The sequence below is a fragment of the Gasterosteus aculeatus genome, chromosome 17 (genome assembly GCF_964276395.1).
Source record: "Gasterosteus aculeatus chromosome 17, fGasAcu3.hap1.1, whole genome shotgun sequence".
In the NCBI taxonomy this organism is placed as follows: Eukaryota; Metazoa; Chordata; class Actinopteri; order Perciformes; family Gasterosteidae; genus Gasterosteus; species Gasterosteus aculeatus.
The window spans coordinates 19,513,699-19,528,707 of NC_135705.1; the positions used below are offsets into that span (position 1 = coordinate 19,513,699).

The 15,009-nt window shown below is 46.5% G+C and overlaps 1 protein-coding gene across 43 annotated transcripts in view; it reads left to right on the forward strand.

Moving 5' to 3' along the window:
- nfasca (neurofascin homolog (chicken) a) overlaps window positions 1-15,009 on the forward strand; it is a 73,733-nt gene that overhangs the window by 26,459 nt on the left and 32,265 nt on the right. For 26 of the 43 annotated variants that reach the window (XR_013453217.1, XR_013453220.1, XR_013453222.1 and 23 more), the window contains exons 2-5: window positions 6,107-6,163; window positions 10,121-10,290; window positions 12,221-12,238; window positions 13,384-13,489. Coding sequence is in view for 34 of the 43 variants with exons in the window: in XM_078092271.1 (XP_077948397.1) it covers window positions 10,197-10,290; window positions 12,221-12,238; window positions 13,384-13,489 (218 nt within the window). In the remaining 9 variants the exon portion in view is untranslated. Of the gene's footprint in view, window positions 1-624; window positions 644-2,558; window positions 2,617-2,805; window positions 2,910-6,103; window positions 6,164-10,120; window positions 10,291-12,220; window positions 12,239-13,383; window positions 13,490-15,009 lie in introns of those variants that run through there. The other 17 variants (XM_078092273.1, XM_078092301.1, XM_078092272.1 and 14 more) reach the window with 6 other exon arrangements.

Sequence of the window (15,009 nt, forward strand, 5' to 3'; positions counted from 1 at the left end):
TGAACAGTGTCAACGTCAGTGTACACTAATCATTCACGAGGGTTTGGAGAATAATATCACAGTAGAAACTTAATCCAGGTTTTACTTGTTGTGATCAGATGGTTCTGGATACGAATGTGTGGCAAAATATCTGAACCCTGACTCCCGTTGGCTGCAATATGAAGCCGTTCATGGCGACATTTTATTCCTGCTGACCTGCTCTGTTGAGCACAGACAAATCATTTGTCAGGCGATATCAGTGTCAGAATTAAATGTGCAGCGGTGTCCTGGATGGGCAGGGACAATTGTGTCCTCTCTGTCTTTGACTAATCAGCAGAAGCACACGGACACACACACACACACACACACACACACTAATAAGCCATTTCCAGTGGAGCAGAGCTGCAGCGGTCATAAGCCTCTGGCTGAGCCCTCACACCGACCCAACATTTATTTAACCTTCCGGCTGGCTGCGGCCGGCCTCGTCTGTGTCCGCTCGCTGTTTCACTGGCTCGTGTGGATTCAAAGCTAAACGCTGCACCAGACAACGAGCATCATTGCATATGGAAAAAAACGAAAAGCGGTGGTGGTCGTATTCAAGGATCAGAGAAGCACCAAATTGCCCAACAGCGCGTGAAGACACGGCTAAAGGAGGAGCAGCGAGGTAGATCTTTTGTTCTTGGGTTTTTGATTCCTGCGCAGGAAAGCCTTCCACGCTGCTGCTGAACATGTTTGGGCGGCTGCCAGCTCGCAGCGGGTGGGCGTGGCTTTTGACTGGCGAGGATTGTGCCCGCAGGGATCACTAAATAGCCTCTTTGTATGTCATGAATACGTGATGTCGTGATGACGCAAAGAGGGGGGGGGGCGCCTTTAGCGTCATTTGGATGTCAGCGGGAGCTGTTCAATATTTCAGATGGCGCGTGGATTGGGGTTCTTTGTTAAATCCTGATTGCTGCCCGAAAGGTGGCAACCGGCGATGATGCCGAATGCATCCAATGCAACAGTGTGTTAACACCTGCATGCCCCCTGATGACCACCAGTCTATGAGAAAACTACTTCATTAATCCCCTCAGTAAACATTCTAAACATGAGTTTATCATCTGAAATCTCCAGTTTCAGGCCTTCTTCAATACAGCATGATGTTCATTTAGTAAATGATGGTCCATTTGGAGTCCAGGAGACCATGAAGCAGGGGATGCTTTAGGGCGTGATTGACAGGTCTTTGCCTCAGTCATGAGTCATGATGACCACGTTCACCTCTTTTATAAAGCTTATGGTTTGAGCTGAGGTTTTTGACATGTAGAATACACTTAACTGTTAAATATTCTTTACCACACATGATGATGGTGTACAGCCGGTATGTTAGGGTTCCTCAGTGGGGCAAGTTGGTTCACAATTGAGTCCCGTCCACTAAGGAGGGGAAAGCAATCCATCACTTTCCATTGACCAGCAGGACCAATGTGAGAACTCCATTCTATTCCCCTTCAGAGCTCCAGTTCTAAGCTGGGACTCAACCATATGTGTCGTATACTGAAGGTAGTGTTTCCTTAAATGGAATATCTTATTTCTTTTAGGAGATTGAGTCGTATTGAACTACTCTACTAAATGGTATTTCTGCAATCGTTCATGTTTTCTTCTTCCTGTTCTATTCCTTGGGCTTATCTGTCTACCCCCCGTTGCCCCCATCCTGTCTTCGCGGCTGTGATGGGTAGAAACTGACAGGGGGGAACGAACTGATTGGGGAGCTCCCGCCTCTCCGCAGCCTCGTATTTCCAGTTCTGACAGTGTGAGGTGCAGAGGCTTTGGATGGCTGGATATGATGTGTTTTTGTTTTTTTTGTAAATACTCACAAACCCACTTTAGAATCATGGAAAACACGTATGGAGTTCGTTTTAGTCATTTCTAAAAAAAAAAGGCACGTGATACAATGGATTTGACCGATTTGATGTTCATCACCGTGGTCTTTGTCATCATGAGCATAGATGTAGCAAACCGCGTTAGTGATGGTCCCTTCATCCGGGTAGCCCACATGCGACCACGCGCGACTTGTTTAAGCCAGTGATCCAGCAGAAAGAGCAGCGCTCACCTGGAAGCTAAATGGGAAGCCGTCATGATGGAGGTCAGCCAGGAGAAAGGTTCCACTGTTGACTTTCCCATTTCGCAGTCGCTGTCACCGTCAAATAAATCTGCTTCGATGGCCAAGTTTACGGTCGGGGTCAGGGTCAGGGTCAGAGTCAGGCTTTGCTACGGTTCACGAAAATATGTGAGTTAAAATGAAGAGGGGGGAAACGTTGTGTTTACGGTCAACACAAACCACAGAGTCGTGTTGTGTGTGTATACATGTGGCTTCTAAGAGACAGAGAACGGAGTCATTTGACTTCCGCCTATAGTGGAAGTGATGCTACATTCTCCTACGTGAGCCTGGTCGGTGGTTCTTTAAAGTCAGGTCATGGAGAGCTGGGTGGAAGAACCGATGCTGGGTGAGAGATAAGATGTGCGTCGATACTCGTACATCCATAAATAGATTCATGTTTCCATGTATGTCTGATTGGGCTGGTGTTGTAATCTTTTCAGATGTAATTTGTATTGGATGACTGCGAGTAATCCGTCGACACATTAGGGCCCCGTCAACAAATGGTGACTAATTCTGTATTTTGACTCAAGCTCAAGTACCAGCTTCAGTCCGTCAGCATTTCACAGCCTCCCTTCTCTGCTCTTTCTTTCTTTTCGTTTCTCCTCTCCTGACCTCCTGGGGACACCATCTTTCTCTCTGTCCATCCCTGTCCCCCCCCCCCCCCCTCCCCCTCTTTGCTTTTTCCTTTACAGTTTGGAACGGGAGAACGAGCTCATCCTCCGGCTGCATCCTCACTTTCTCCTCACCCACCGTCTCTCTTTGCCAACGCTCCTTGTTTCCTCCCTGTTGATTAAAAGTAGGTCATTCTGCAGCATCGAGCCACAGCTCCCGCCGAGCATGACATCCTCACATCCACACGGTATCGCCTGGCAACCACACGCTCGCCCTGCACCCCTCCCTCCCCCCCCTCCATCTTACCTTCCCTGGAGGCGGAGCTTGGTGCAGAGGGCTGGGTTTGCAATCTGACACCGCTGTTTTTTGTCCCTGCTCTGCTTCTATAGAGGTGGGGGGTTAATTGAGCGGTGTTTTGTCAAGGAAAGGAGGCTTCATTTCACGCATACACAACGTGTCCATTCATGTGTAAATATGTTAAATGGGAGGGGACAGTCTACCTTTCTGGGTCTGAACACTGAAGGAACCACAGCATGTGTTGCAGAGGCAGAGGTTTGATGCGTTTACAATGTAGTTCCTCTGCTGTGAATGCACAGGAGGGAACAAGGACAGATGTTGTCCCAATCAACTTCTCACATCCAGCTTTCAGACGCTGGAGTGAGCTTCCTCTCGGTTGAAGCAGAGGGTAACCAGGCCGTGCAAAGTGGCAAACAGAGTGTCTAAACGGTGGGAGGCCGCGGCACGTGGAGGGAAAACGTGGAGGCCATCTTGGTGAAACCGTGGCACCAAAATTCTTGCCTCTAGAATGTTTCCTCTTCCTCCTGTCGCGAACCTGCATGAACGGGGGAAGTTTGCAGCATGGAGCTTTAAAAACGATCTTTCTCAGCTATTGTCTGCAGCCACAACAGTCCTCTTTGTTGATTTCATAATCAGTTGTTGACCAAATACAGACGTTATTACAACTGCTGGGCTACTCCAATAGTTATCAAATCATAGGGAAAGAATTATCGAGTGAGGAAATGATGCCTAACCAGACCTCGTCGAATAGCCCTGATCGATACTAAGGAAGTGATGTCACTTTAGCATGTGACCTGTGACCTTTTAGAGTGTGTGTGAACAATGGCCTCTCAATGTATATTTGTGAGTGTGTGTGTGTGTGTGTGTCATGGGTTCAAAGGCTGCAGGCGTATGGGGGGGCCGGGGGGGGAACACAAGCACATACACACCTCTGGGACAGTCATTAGTGAGTTGGGGAGTGCTAGACCTGTTATAGATCAGCAAGTGATAGACTGGACATGGAAGTGGCCACACACACACACACACACACACACACACACACACACGGTCCCATGAGGTTGTTGAGAGTAGCTCAGCGAGGGAGAGTTTCTGTGTGTGTGTTTGTTGGAGAGCACCAAGGACATCAGTCGCTTCTTTATTCACTTCACACGTACAGTCTGTGAGGAAACACAGCTGAGTGACCGCTGGACAAACTCACTATATCTCCTGTCTCATTATTAAGAAACACCAACAGCTTCTGAGATACATTATCTGATGAGACACATCAATATCTTTGAATGTGAAACCTAGATATGCTTTGCCTTGTTGTGCATCAAATACCAAGTATTGCTCCTTCAAAGTTCTTACACTCCATGTACGTACTGTGTATGATTCAGTCATCAATCTTTATTCCACCATGACGTACAACCACCACCGTCTAATCTTACGTACAGACCCCAACAATTCATTTCTTGGGGTCCGTCTTCCCGACCCACCATAGTGCTTGTAAAGCCCAGGGACAGATATGCCTCGTCATACCTACATAGTATAAATCGATTCCCTGTGTGGTTTACGCTCAAGTCTTGATTGGCATGTGGCGCCGTTTATAGCTCTAGACATGGACCACAATCAGAACGACCCCAGTCGACCCTGCCGTGTGTTGGTAACGGGGGGGGTTCGGGTTCACATCTTGAGGTGTGTTCCCAAGCCAGCTAAGATGGTTCTGCAACAAAACAAGATGACAAGGAGAGTCACAAGTATTCCACGGCTCTGCAGCCTCCTCAAGTAGGGCATAATACTCCTGTGGCCTTCGGCAACGCACTTAACCCAGTTCAACAACCCCAGATGTGGCATAGTGCATTCAGAGGGGGTGCACTGCTTGTATGACTATTGGATGAACTCTTTATTCCTAACAGAAGAGAAAGGATGACGTAACAGATTATAAATATTCATATTCGAAAAGGTTCTTTTTACAACGCAGCTGAGGAGGACGGTAGACGCATTCATGCATATGGGTAATTAAATGAACGGAGTCTACCTGTGTCCTCCAGGGGACCGAAGGCTGAGGATCAGACTGGTAGAGTTTGTGACCCATGTAGGGAAGCATTGAAAACTGTTAAATGAATGCTAATGGTAACATCCTGTAGACATCCTGCAGTGTTGGGGACAGAAACCGCTCATTCTCACATCAACAATACATTTTGCTTTCATGGCATAGAGGCATGTGAGGGATTATAAAAGGTGGATTTAGCTGATACCAGTGGGCTGCTATCACTGCTGCACTGTTGATCAGTGGCCTCATGGATGTGGATGGGAAATGCCTGCTACTACCATTTACATGGTTGATTCCCCGTATGAATCGAATCAATACAAGGCCACCATAATGGGTTTACACAGTGACAGAGGCTGTGTGGGGGGGTGTAGGCCACTTGGACCATCTGGAGGCGCAATGGTAACGGTGACCTCTGACCTGCTGATCACATTTGAAGTGAGTTGCTCTGCACAATGCACTCATCAAAGCGGCGCGGAAATGACAGTAGAAATGTGTTACAAAGAAGTGAGCCGTCTGCAATCAGCGCTTAGTTTGCACAGTATCGTATGTTTCCTTTGCAGAATAACTTAAGCGCAAACTGTACGGCAGTGTGTGTGTGTGTGTGTGTGTGTGAGTCTTTTACGCAGACCTCCAGGCAGTCTGTGGGTTAGAGTGTGTCTCTGTATTTGTGCGAGTGTTTGCAGCAGCAACACAGACAGCGAGGACAAAAGAAAGAGGGAAAGAGCATCCTGTGATCCTGAGGGCGGCGCAGAGACGAGCTCCTTGAAAGCACACAGCTGGAGAAACAACGCGTTGTAGACAGTCCTGAGGCGCGTGTGTGTGTGTCTGCTGTTAGTTGTGCTTCTTACCCGGGCTAATGAGAAGTCAGCACAGCTCATCGGAGTGATTTTATCATAACTGTCCTCTCAGACTTGACTCTTGCAGTATCACAGCCCGGCCCGTCCAGGCGTCCAGTCAGAGGGGCCTTTGTTGGCGGTATTGGAACAGTGGACAACGCTCCCATACGCGCTGCTGTATTGTGTTGTTCACCTGCTGTCTTTGTGTGCCAGCAGGTCTGCGAAGAGGCCACAGGGTGGACAGGCGGACCACAAGGAGCCACATCAGTGAACGTAAGTCGCTGTGACCATCGCTGTGATGAAGAGCCTTTTTTTTTAAAAAGCCAGACCTCATGGCAATGACAACAGCTGTGGAATATTAAACTAAATCTCACATTCTCCTCGCAACATTTTCTTCAGAGAATTGTACCTGTTTTCATCGTGGAGGTTGGGAATGTTTCAGCTGGTTATTCACACGGCTGTGGTTGCTTTCGTAGCGGACGGGGATTCGGTACACACAGTGTGTAACACTCAGCCATACGAGTGCAGTCAGGCGGAGGGCAATTGGGTTGTTATGTGTTTGGCTGCTTGAAGAACAGATGTGGTAAAGCCGTGTCGGGGATCTGTATGGAGGTCAGAGAAAAGGTTTGGATAGCGTGTCAATGCCTGCAGCTTTGCCACCGTCTTACAGCGATAGAACGAGGGAGGAAATGGACATGATTTGTATTCAGAGCAAAGCTTCTGTCTTTTTATCTTTTTCTTCATGCTACGTTGGAGTAGCACAGATCTGTGTGACCTACATTCACGTTCATTAATTTAATATATGCAGTGAATACATCGTGTATAAGAAGTTGTATTACTCCTAATCTCGGTCACATTAAGAAGCGGAGAAAAGGATAGATTTGTGGTTAATTATGCAAATCTCCACCACTGCCGACCAGACTACGCTGAAGGTCCTGAACACTCAGATGAACGCAGCCACCTTCATGGCGGCGGTGCCTTTATCAGGAAGCCATTGTGACTCAGAGGACCTTTAGCACGATGCTTCTGATAACAAACACAGATTAGTATGTATTTATGATTAATGGAAGTCAAAGTTCGTTCTTTAACAGGGACTAGTTAGCTTAAGTTAAGTTGAGTTCATTTACTGTGTGACACCCACTCAAAATGTTAAGCTAACTCAGCTCAAACTCCACTACACTGTCTCCACGTGGTACTTTACATTGAAGATAAAGGTGCACAAAAGGAGCACGGCTCGCATCTAATTTATTTTAGGGGTAAAACCCCTTTTGTAAAAATGATGTTGGAAGACATTCTACATGTCCAGTACTGTAACGTGTCTGCAGCATGTGATGTACTGTAGCTTTCCTCGTCCTTGGGCCAAGTCTGTAAAAACCACCTTTAGAGGAAAATGGTCCTAAAATGAGCCCTAATACCAACATTCAGCAGCTTGATTGATGCGTTCTGCACACGGCCTGACGGGACTGTTAAATGTGATCGGCCGTGTTTATAATATCCGTCTCTCCTCGACGTCTAATGGCTGGAGTCATGTGATATTTAAAGAACGCCTTTCTTAACTGCCTCATTTAGCAAATTAAGGCAGCTTGTAGAAGTGGGTTAACAGTTCTATCCGTCTGTGTCATCGTTTTCACTTTGAGCTTCTGGCAAATCTCTCGGAAGGTCACTAAGCAGCGCTGCCCGACACACAGCGTACACTGCACCCGTAATACAAATGAACATGCTCACTTTGGAAATAGCCTGCAACAGGCCGACGTGGCTCTGTTAGAGCCTGCAGCAGAGGACCCAGAAGGGAGAAACCGGACGGAACGTCGGCCATTTGTGTTCACGCCATCGGCGCTTGTGTCTGTGACGATAATGTGCGGCTGACGTTTTGGACCTCGGGCAGAACTAAGGTAGCGCTGACCTGGTTGAGTTGTGGCTCATGTATTAGGTCACCCTGTGAATCTGTCTCTGCAACTCTGAACCAAACTATGTCAACTGGTGACTGGAAACAACTTGCATTGGACGTATCGGTCTGCGTTCTTCTGGCCTAAACGCACTCTTCAACGCCCATTAAACACCTTGATTGAGCCACTCAATGCTGAAAACCAGCAAAGCAGATGTTTCCCTACCAATTCAAATGTGGGTTTGGCAAATCATCAACATCATCACCATCTCGTTGGATAAGACGATACACGTGAGCCCTAAATGAGAATTTACACAGATGATTACACAGGCTTCATAAACCACTTATCTGTGAAGAATACTTCTGTTTTGGTGTTAATTTGCCTCTGATTCCCACATCGGCCACAACATGACGTCTTCTCTCATACAGGAAGTTAACGAGTCACCGTTACTGTGCTCGTGTCTCCCCACAATGTGCGTATGTTTGTATGTTAGCTGACATTTGCAATATTCATGTGGTGTAAAAATAGTTTTCTTTAATTGTTTTCTGTGGCCTGATAGAGACATTTCCAAGCCGTGAGCTTCCATATGTGGTATGTGTGCTATGCAGCATGTGACGTTCACTGACCCTGTTTCTGGCTATTGTGCGCTCTGCCCCAGTGTTTCACTGTGTGCTGTCATTCATAATGCACTGCAGCGTGTGAAGCCTCCACACGTGGGAAGTAACACTGACCTATTTCAGAGGCTCCACTGATATTCTCTCTCTCCTCTGGATCTGGATCTGGATCTCACTCTGGGAACAGAGCAGATGTCTGTGTTGGGAGGCTGATGGTGGACTTTACGAGGCTCTTCTCTTCATCCCCCTGGTTATCGCTCTGTTGGCTTGTGCGCTCTAAAGAGTTCAGTAATAAACAGAGACGGTTGATGCGGGTCACCGGGGCTGCTCATACGTGTGTTTTATGTAAACGAGTGTGTGTTTGTGTGTTTGTGTGGGTGTGTGGGTGTGTCTTCACCCCCAGATGGATTGTATGTAACTTGTGTGTGTGTGTGTGTGTGTGTGTGTGTGTGTGTGTATGTGTGTGAGGTGTTTGCAGGTTTTGGGATGGAATCCGAGTTCTGCCCTCAGGACAGAAAGCTGTTGTGTTTCTCTGTTGTCCGTCTGGCATTTTGCAGTTTAACCACAATAAGACTGAATTGTGTATTTTTCATCATTTTGATCATTTTTTGAGTAAACAGATGAATGATTCCTCGTGGAACTCCACGTTTCACGCTGATCACTGTACAGTATAAGGAACTGCTAAATGTTCATTATCTGACGTTTTTGATGATTTCTTTTTGTCACTTCTGCCTCACAGCATGAACAGACAACTATAAACCAATAAGCTAGTTAGCAGCAGCAGACACAAGAACAAATGTAGTAAAGTAACAGAAATACTCTCTAAACATTGATATTAGATGACTTTGTTCATCTAATGTGCTTATTCATATATTACCACGACCGAAACGCGTACAAATATCTTTTATTTAAATGGTAATTACCTGTTTTGTTAGACCATATTTTTAATTATTATTTTAAAGGTCTGTTGCTCACTGGCTCTAAATACACATATGATCAACCAATGAGCGTTTTTTTTTTGGGGGGGGGGGGGGTTATTAATATTATGCATCACTGAAAATGTGTTTTTTCACTGGGATTCTCTAAAGGAAATCCAGTACAAAACATGGACTCCCAGCTGTGTCCTCAGTGCTGGACCAGCTCCCTCTACCAGGGACACGTGCTACTGAACACAGATAATTGACAGACACATAGATTATCCATAGTTATATAGACTGTTTATGCTGCTCCCTGATAAAATGAACATGTCTATGCTGCTACCTGTTCAGATTTACAACAAATGGGAAGGTTGCTGTTAAACCTTTATTTGTCTCAAGGTTGCACAAATAAACGTAAACCTACAAATATGCTACTTTTTAATTAATTGCACATAACAGATATTCATGCAATTATCACTTTGAATCATTGGCTAGCAGTGGTAAAACTGTGATTACAATTGTAACACACACATTAGTAATTCCAATAAACCTCCTTCATCGTCATCATTTCTGGACGATTGATTGAAACCATTGTCGATTTGACGGTGAAGAATCAGAGCCACAGAGCTTCTCCTCGCCGTTGTTTCGTGGCTGCTGTCTCTGGGGAGCCGTACGAGGTCTCAGCTGTGAATGTGGGCCGCGGTCCACACACGCTTTCATGCTGGGCTGCGTGAAGTGCACATCTGCACACGTGGACGGTTCATGCTGCGGCTCCACCGCGGTCATCCTAACCATCTGTCTCCGTACTCTCAGGTCCTCGGCTGCCAGCAGAACCATCTCGCCAGTCGGGAGAGGTGAGGGACGAGGCCGGCCAATCGGAGGGGGAGAGATGTTGGGGCAGGGGGGCCACGGGGTCCTGGCTCTCATGTCATTAGTTCTGACACTGTGGCACCAAGCGGCACCCATAGAAGTCCCACAAGACCGTAAGTCCCTAAGCAGTTCATAGGACCATGAAGCGTCCAACTATGAGCCTTCACAAAGGCACTTTGTCTGCAGTGACCTACTGCAGCACTTTCAACCAAAAACAATGACAGTACTGATCATTCCACTGCGTGTCGGATCCTGCAAAGCCTTATTAGCTCACATTTAGAAACTTCTCAAATCGCAAACTGCCGACAAAATGTAGAACAGACTGATGGAGCTAAAGAGTTATTTGCCTCGTCAAAGTTGGTGCTTCGAGCCCTTTAGTGAAAGGCTGAACATCTTAAAACGTATTACGTACATTAGGTAGATGAGAGAGACAAGGGAGACAAGGGAGACGAGGTAGATGAGGGAGATGAGGGAGACGAGGGAGACGAGGTAGATGAGGTAGATGAGGGAGACGAGAGAGACGAGGTAGATGAGGGAGACAAGGTAGATGAGGGAGATGAGGGAGACGAGGAAGAGAGAGATGGGGAGATGAAGGAGACATGGGAGACCGGGGAGATGATGAAGAGGGAGATGAGGGAGACGAGGAAGAGAGAGATGGGGGAGATGAAGGAGACGAGGAAGAGAGAGTTGGGGGAGATTAAGGAGACGAGGAATAGAGAGTTGGGGGAGATGATGAAGAGGGAGATGGGGGAGATGAGGGGGACGAGGAAGAGAGAGTTGGGGGAGATGAAGGAGACAAGGGGGACCGGGGAGATGATGAAGAGGGAGATGAGGGAGACGAGGAAGAGAGAGATGGGGGAGATGAAGGAGACGAGGAATAGAGAGTTGGGGGAGATGAGGGAGACAAGGGGGACCGGGGAGATGATGAAGAGGGAGATGAGGGAGACGAGGAAGAGAGAGATGGGGGAGATGAAGGAGACGAGGAAGAGAGAGATGGGGGAGATGAAGGAGACGAGGAATAGAGAGTTGGGGGAGATGAGGGGGACGAGGAAGAGAGAGATGGGGGAGATGAAGGAGACGAGGAATAGAGAGTTGGGGGAGATGAGGGGGACGAGGAAGAGAGAGATGGGGGAGATGAGGGAGAGCTGCCTCCGAGCTGGATTAATCCACGGGGACCTTGATGTAGCCCCTCCCCCTCTTTTCCTCACGTCTCCTTATCGGCGACCTTTATCGATGAGAGGCTTCCACACGTCAATACACGTTAACACACTCACACACACTTAAACGTGATAACATCTAAAGGGATCATTTTCGCGATTTAAGTTCAATAAAAGCCTCTACGGACTTCTACTGCAAGTAGACAGATCCCATCCATCACTATCAACTGGTGTCAAACCATAGTGACCAGCAGCATGGATGTGAGCATGCATTTCCATCAGGCTCCTCTGATGGGGGGCGCTTCATCTGTGTGTGTGTGTGTGTGTGTGTGTGTGTGTGTGTGTCAGCGGAGGAATTCTATTGTAACCTTTCCAGGAAACGATTCCCGTGGTTGAAAACGTGAGCTACTTTAAAGGAATACCCGACTGGTTTTATCATAACGTCTGCGTCTGCAAATCTTTTTGAATCAGTAAAAACTACGTGCAGCGAACAAGACTTATGAACACAGCAGCTTCAAACGCAGTTGTGCTTCCATTGTGTTACCAACCAGTTCTTTGCAAGGAAAATACACAGTTATGACAATGCAATCTAACCATCTAATTGATAACTTGTGTGTCTTTCTAACTTCCTGCCGCTCTCCCTTCGCTTGCACGGGGACGCCTGACAGGTGAGTCCCTGTTTCTGTGTCTCTGAGTTGTCTCTCTAATCATTGTATAGCATTAACTCTACACATCATAACCCTGGTTCTCAACTGGTCCGGCTTCTGATGAATGTGTTGTAACATAATAATATACATGTAAATATGTCTCTAATATGATTAACAATCACATCGCTATTCATCCCTGCTTCTCCCCGTCTCTCTTTGGCTTTAAATTGGACTAACAGCAAAGATCCTGCAAGACCGTAAGTATCTATTTTTAACATTGTAGCACTTTAACGACACTCGTAGAAGACAAACGGAGTCGACTGGACAACAGTTTTCGGTCATTTGATTAATACAAAAATTATTCATAATTGAATTGTTGTGTTACTTTAATTCAATTACATTCATTTTATTTTGTTCAGCCCAATATCACAAATGGGCCTCACATTAGCACAGAAAAAACTCCACGAAAAGATTAAAAACCCTTCGATGAAATAAGGAAGAAACCTGGTTTTCCTGTTAAGTTACACGTCAGAGTTGCTATAAAGTGACAGGCAGCCATTTAAAAATAAATATGAAATCCCCAACAGTTGTCAATCAAAGAGAAAGGATGATGTTTGGAATAGTTGATTAACGTCCATGTGGTTAAAATGAACTTATTGAAAGAGGCTTTGGATGAACGCGTCAGCTAAATGACATGTGATGTAACGTAATGTGAAACACACTATTATACAGAGCAGGACAGCAATCAGAAGGCAGGCAGATTAAGCAATAATGTGAGATGCCGTATAAGCTGCTATGCTGAGGGAGTCATTTCCATACTAATGATCTCCTATAGCAAAGCTTTGTCAAAACCAAGCATACTAAGAACATATTCTCACGGTTGCCATAGCAGCGTGAGGAATATAGTCACGTTTCCGTTACGGGTGAGATTAGTTGGCTTCAATTACAGATCTCTGTCACTTGTGCATCAGCCAAATGCACTTTAAGAGCATCAAGCCCCTCCTCCATTCCAGTGTGTGTACAGTGTGTGTGTGTGTGTGTGCGTGTGTGTGTGTGTGTGTGTGTGTGTGTGTGTGTGTGTGTAATGTTGAGGGCTTTGATGAGGCATTAAATATATACTGTATCATAGACTGAACTCAGCCGGGGAGATGGAAACTATCATGTTTGTTACTGAAAGGAGGTTCTGATTGTTTCGCTCAATTTGTTAAAGTAACTTCTTGCCGGGAAGTTACTGAACCCTCTTTTTTAATATTACATATATATATATATGTATGTGTCTGTGTTAATACGAAATAACCCACCTTGTCCAAAGTCCACATAGCGCCGTGTGTGTGGACGCAACATCTGTGCACAGCCGTATTATCTGTGTAACCTTCTCTCTGTCTGTCCCGTCCCCCCACAGTGAAGCAGCCCCCCACCATAGTCAAAGAGTCTGTGAAGGACTACATTGTCGACCCCAGAGATAACATCATCATTGAGTGTGAGGCCAAGGGCAACCCAGTGCCAACGTAAGCAGCACACACACACACACACACACACACACACACACACACACACACACACACACACACACACACTCACACACAGTCAACACAAGCCCTCGGGTCATTGTTTGGAACAGATCTGTTGTGGACGAGGTGACGTTTTATTTGACAGTAACAAGGGCAGAATAGAGAAGTGTAGTGTTGAAATATTCCACAACAAAGTGTAGGACAGGACGTCTGTAAAGGTTGCAGGCGCTTCAGTAAACAGTGAGATGGACATGATGCACCAATCACACCCAGCGTGAGAGGAACCAGGCAAAAAGCTGCACAGCTGAGTACAGAGCGCTGTCCATCATTCCTGTCCACCACTCCTGTCCATCCTTCCTGTCCATCATTCCTGTCCACCATTCCTGTCCATCATTCCTGTCCATCATTCCTGTCCATCATTCCCGTCCATCATTCCTGTCCACCATTCCTGTCCACCATTGCTGTCCACCATTCCTGTCCATCATTGCTGTCCACCATTCCTGTCCACCATTCCTGTCCACCATTGCTGTCCACCATTCCTGCCCACCATTCCTGTCCATCATTGCTGTCCACCATTCCTGTCCACCATTCCTGTCCATCATTGCTGTCCACCATTCCTGCCCACCATTCCTGCCCACCATTTCTGTCCACCATTCCTGTCCATCATTCCTGTCCACCATTCCTGTCCAAATATCCTTCACTGGACTTCACAATGTCCTTCACGGAGTTCTGTGTTTTCGTCCTACAAAATTTATTTCGCAGTGTGTTTTAAGTTCTAACTTCTTAGTTTGGTCCCTTTATGTTCTGGATTTAAAGGTGATGAGGGACTCAGCAGACTGCTTTGTTTCATGTATGTGGAGCAGAAAAACTGAACGCTGCTTCTCCGTGTTCAGGTTGAGTCTGTGAATATGAAGTAGACGAGTCGCAGACGACCTGAGGGTTTGTGGCAGTTCACAAGGAATCAGAAATGTACTTTGGCCCTAAACCATTCAGTGCTTCATAAACCAAGCAGCAGTGCATTTAAATACTGCTTGACCGGATGTTAAAATGTAGTCTCAGGCGGTTCGATTCGATGGTTTATTTTTGTTCCCTTCACACACACCTGGTATCCAAGTACTTACAAATGTGCTGTTATGGATGTTCCTTCCTCCAAAGCCCACTAGGAACTACGGCTAATAGGAGATCGATGAAGAGCTCAATGAGTCTTCATCTCTCTCGCTGTCTCCTCTTTGTCACTCACACATTTCTTCCTCAGTGTTTTCTGCTCTTGTCAAAAACATGCTCTGATGTACATTCAAATCACGCACACACACACACACACACACACACACACACACACACACACACACACACACACTGGGTTACATCAGTGGGGGGCTGACCAGCTCAGGACAGTGGTACATTGTTCATTTGGAGACGGATTGGCTTTACATAAGACACACAGACATTCACGCTCATGCAGATTCCTGTGTACACACACACACACACACACACACACACACACACACACACACAGA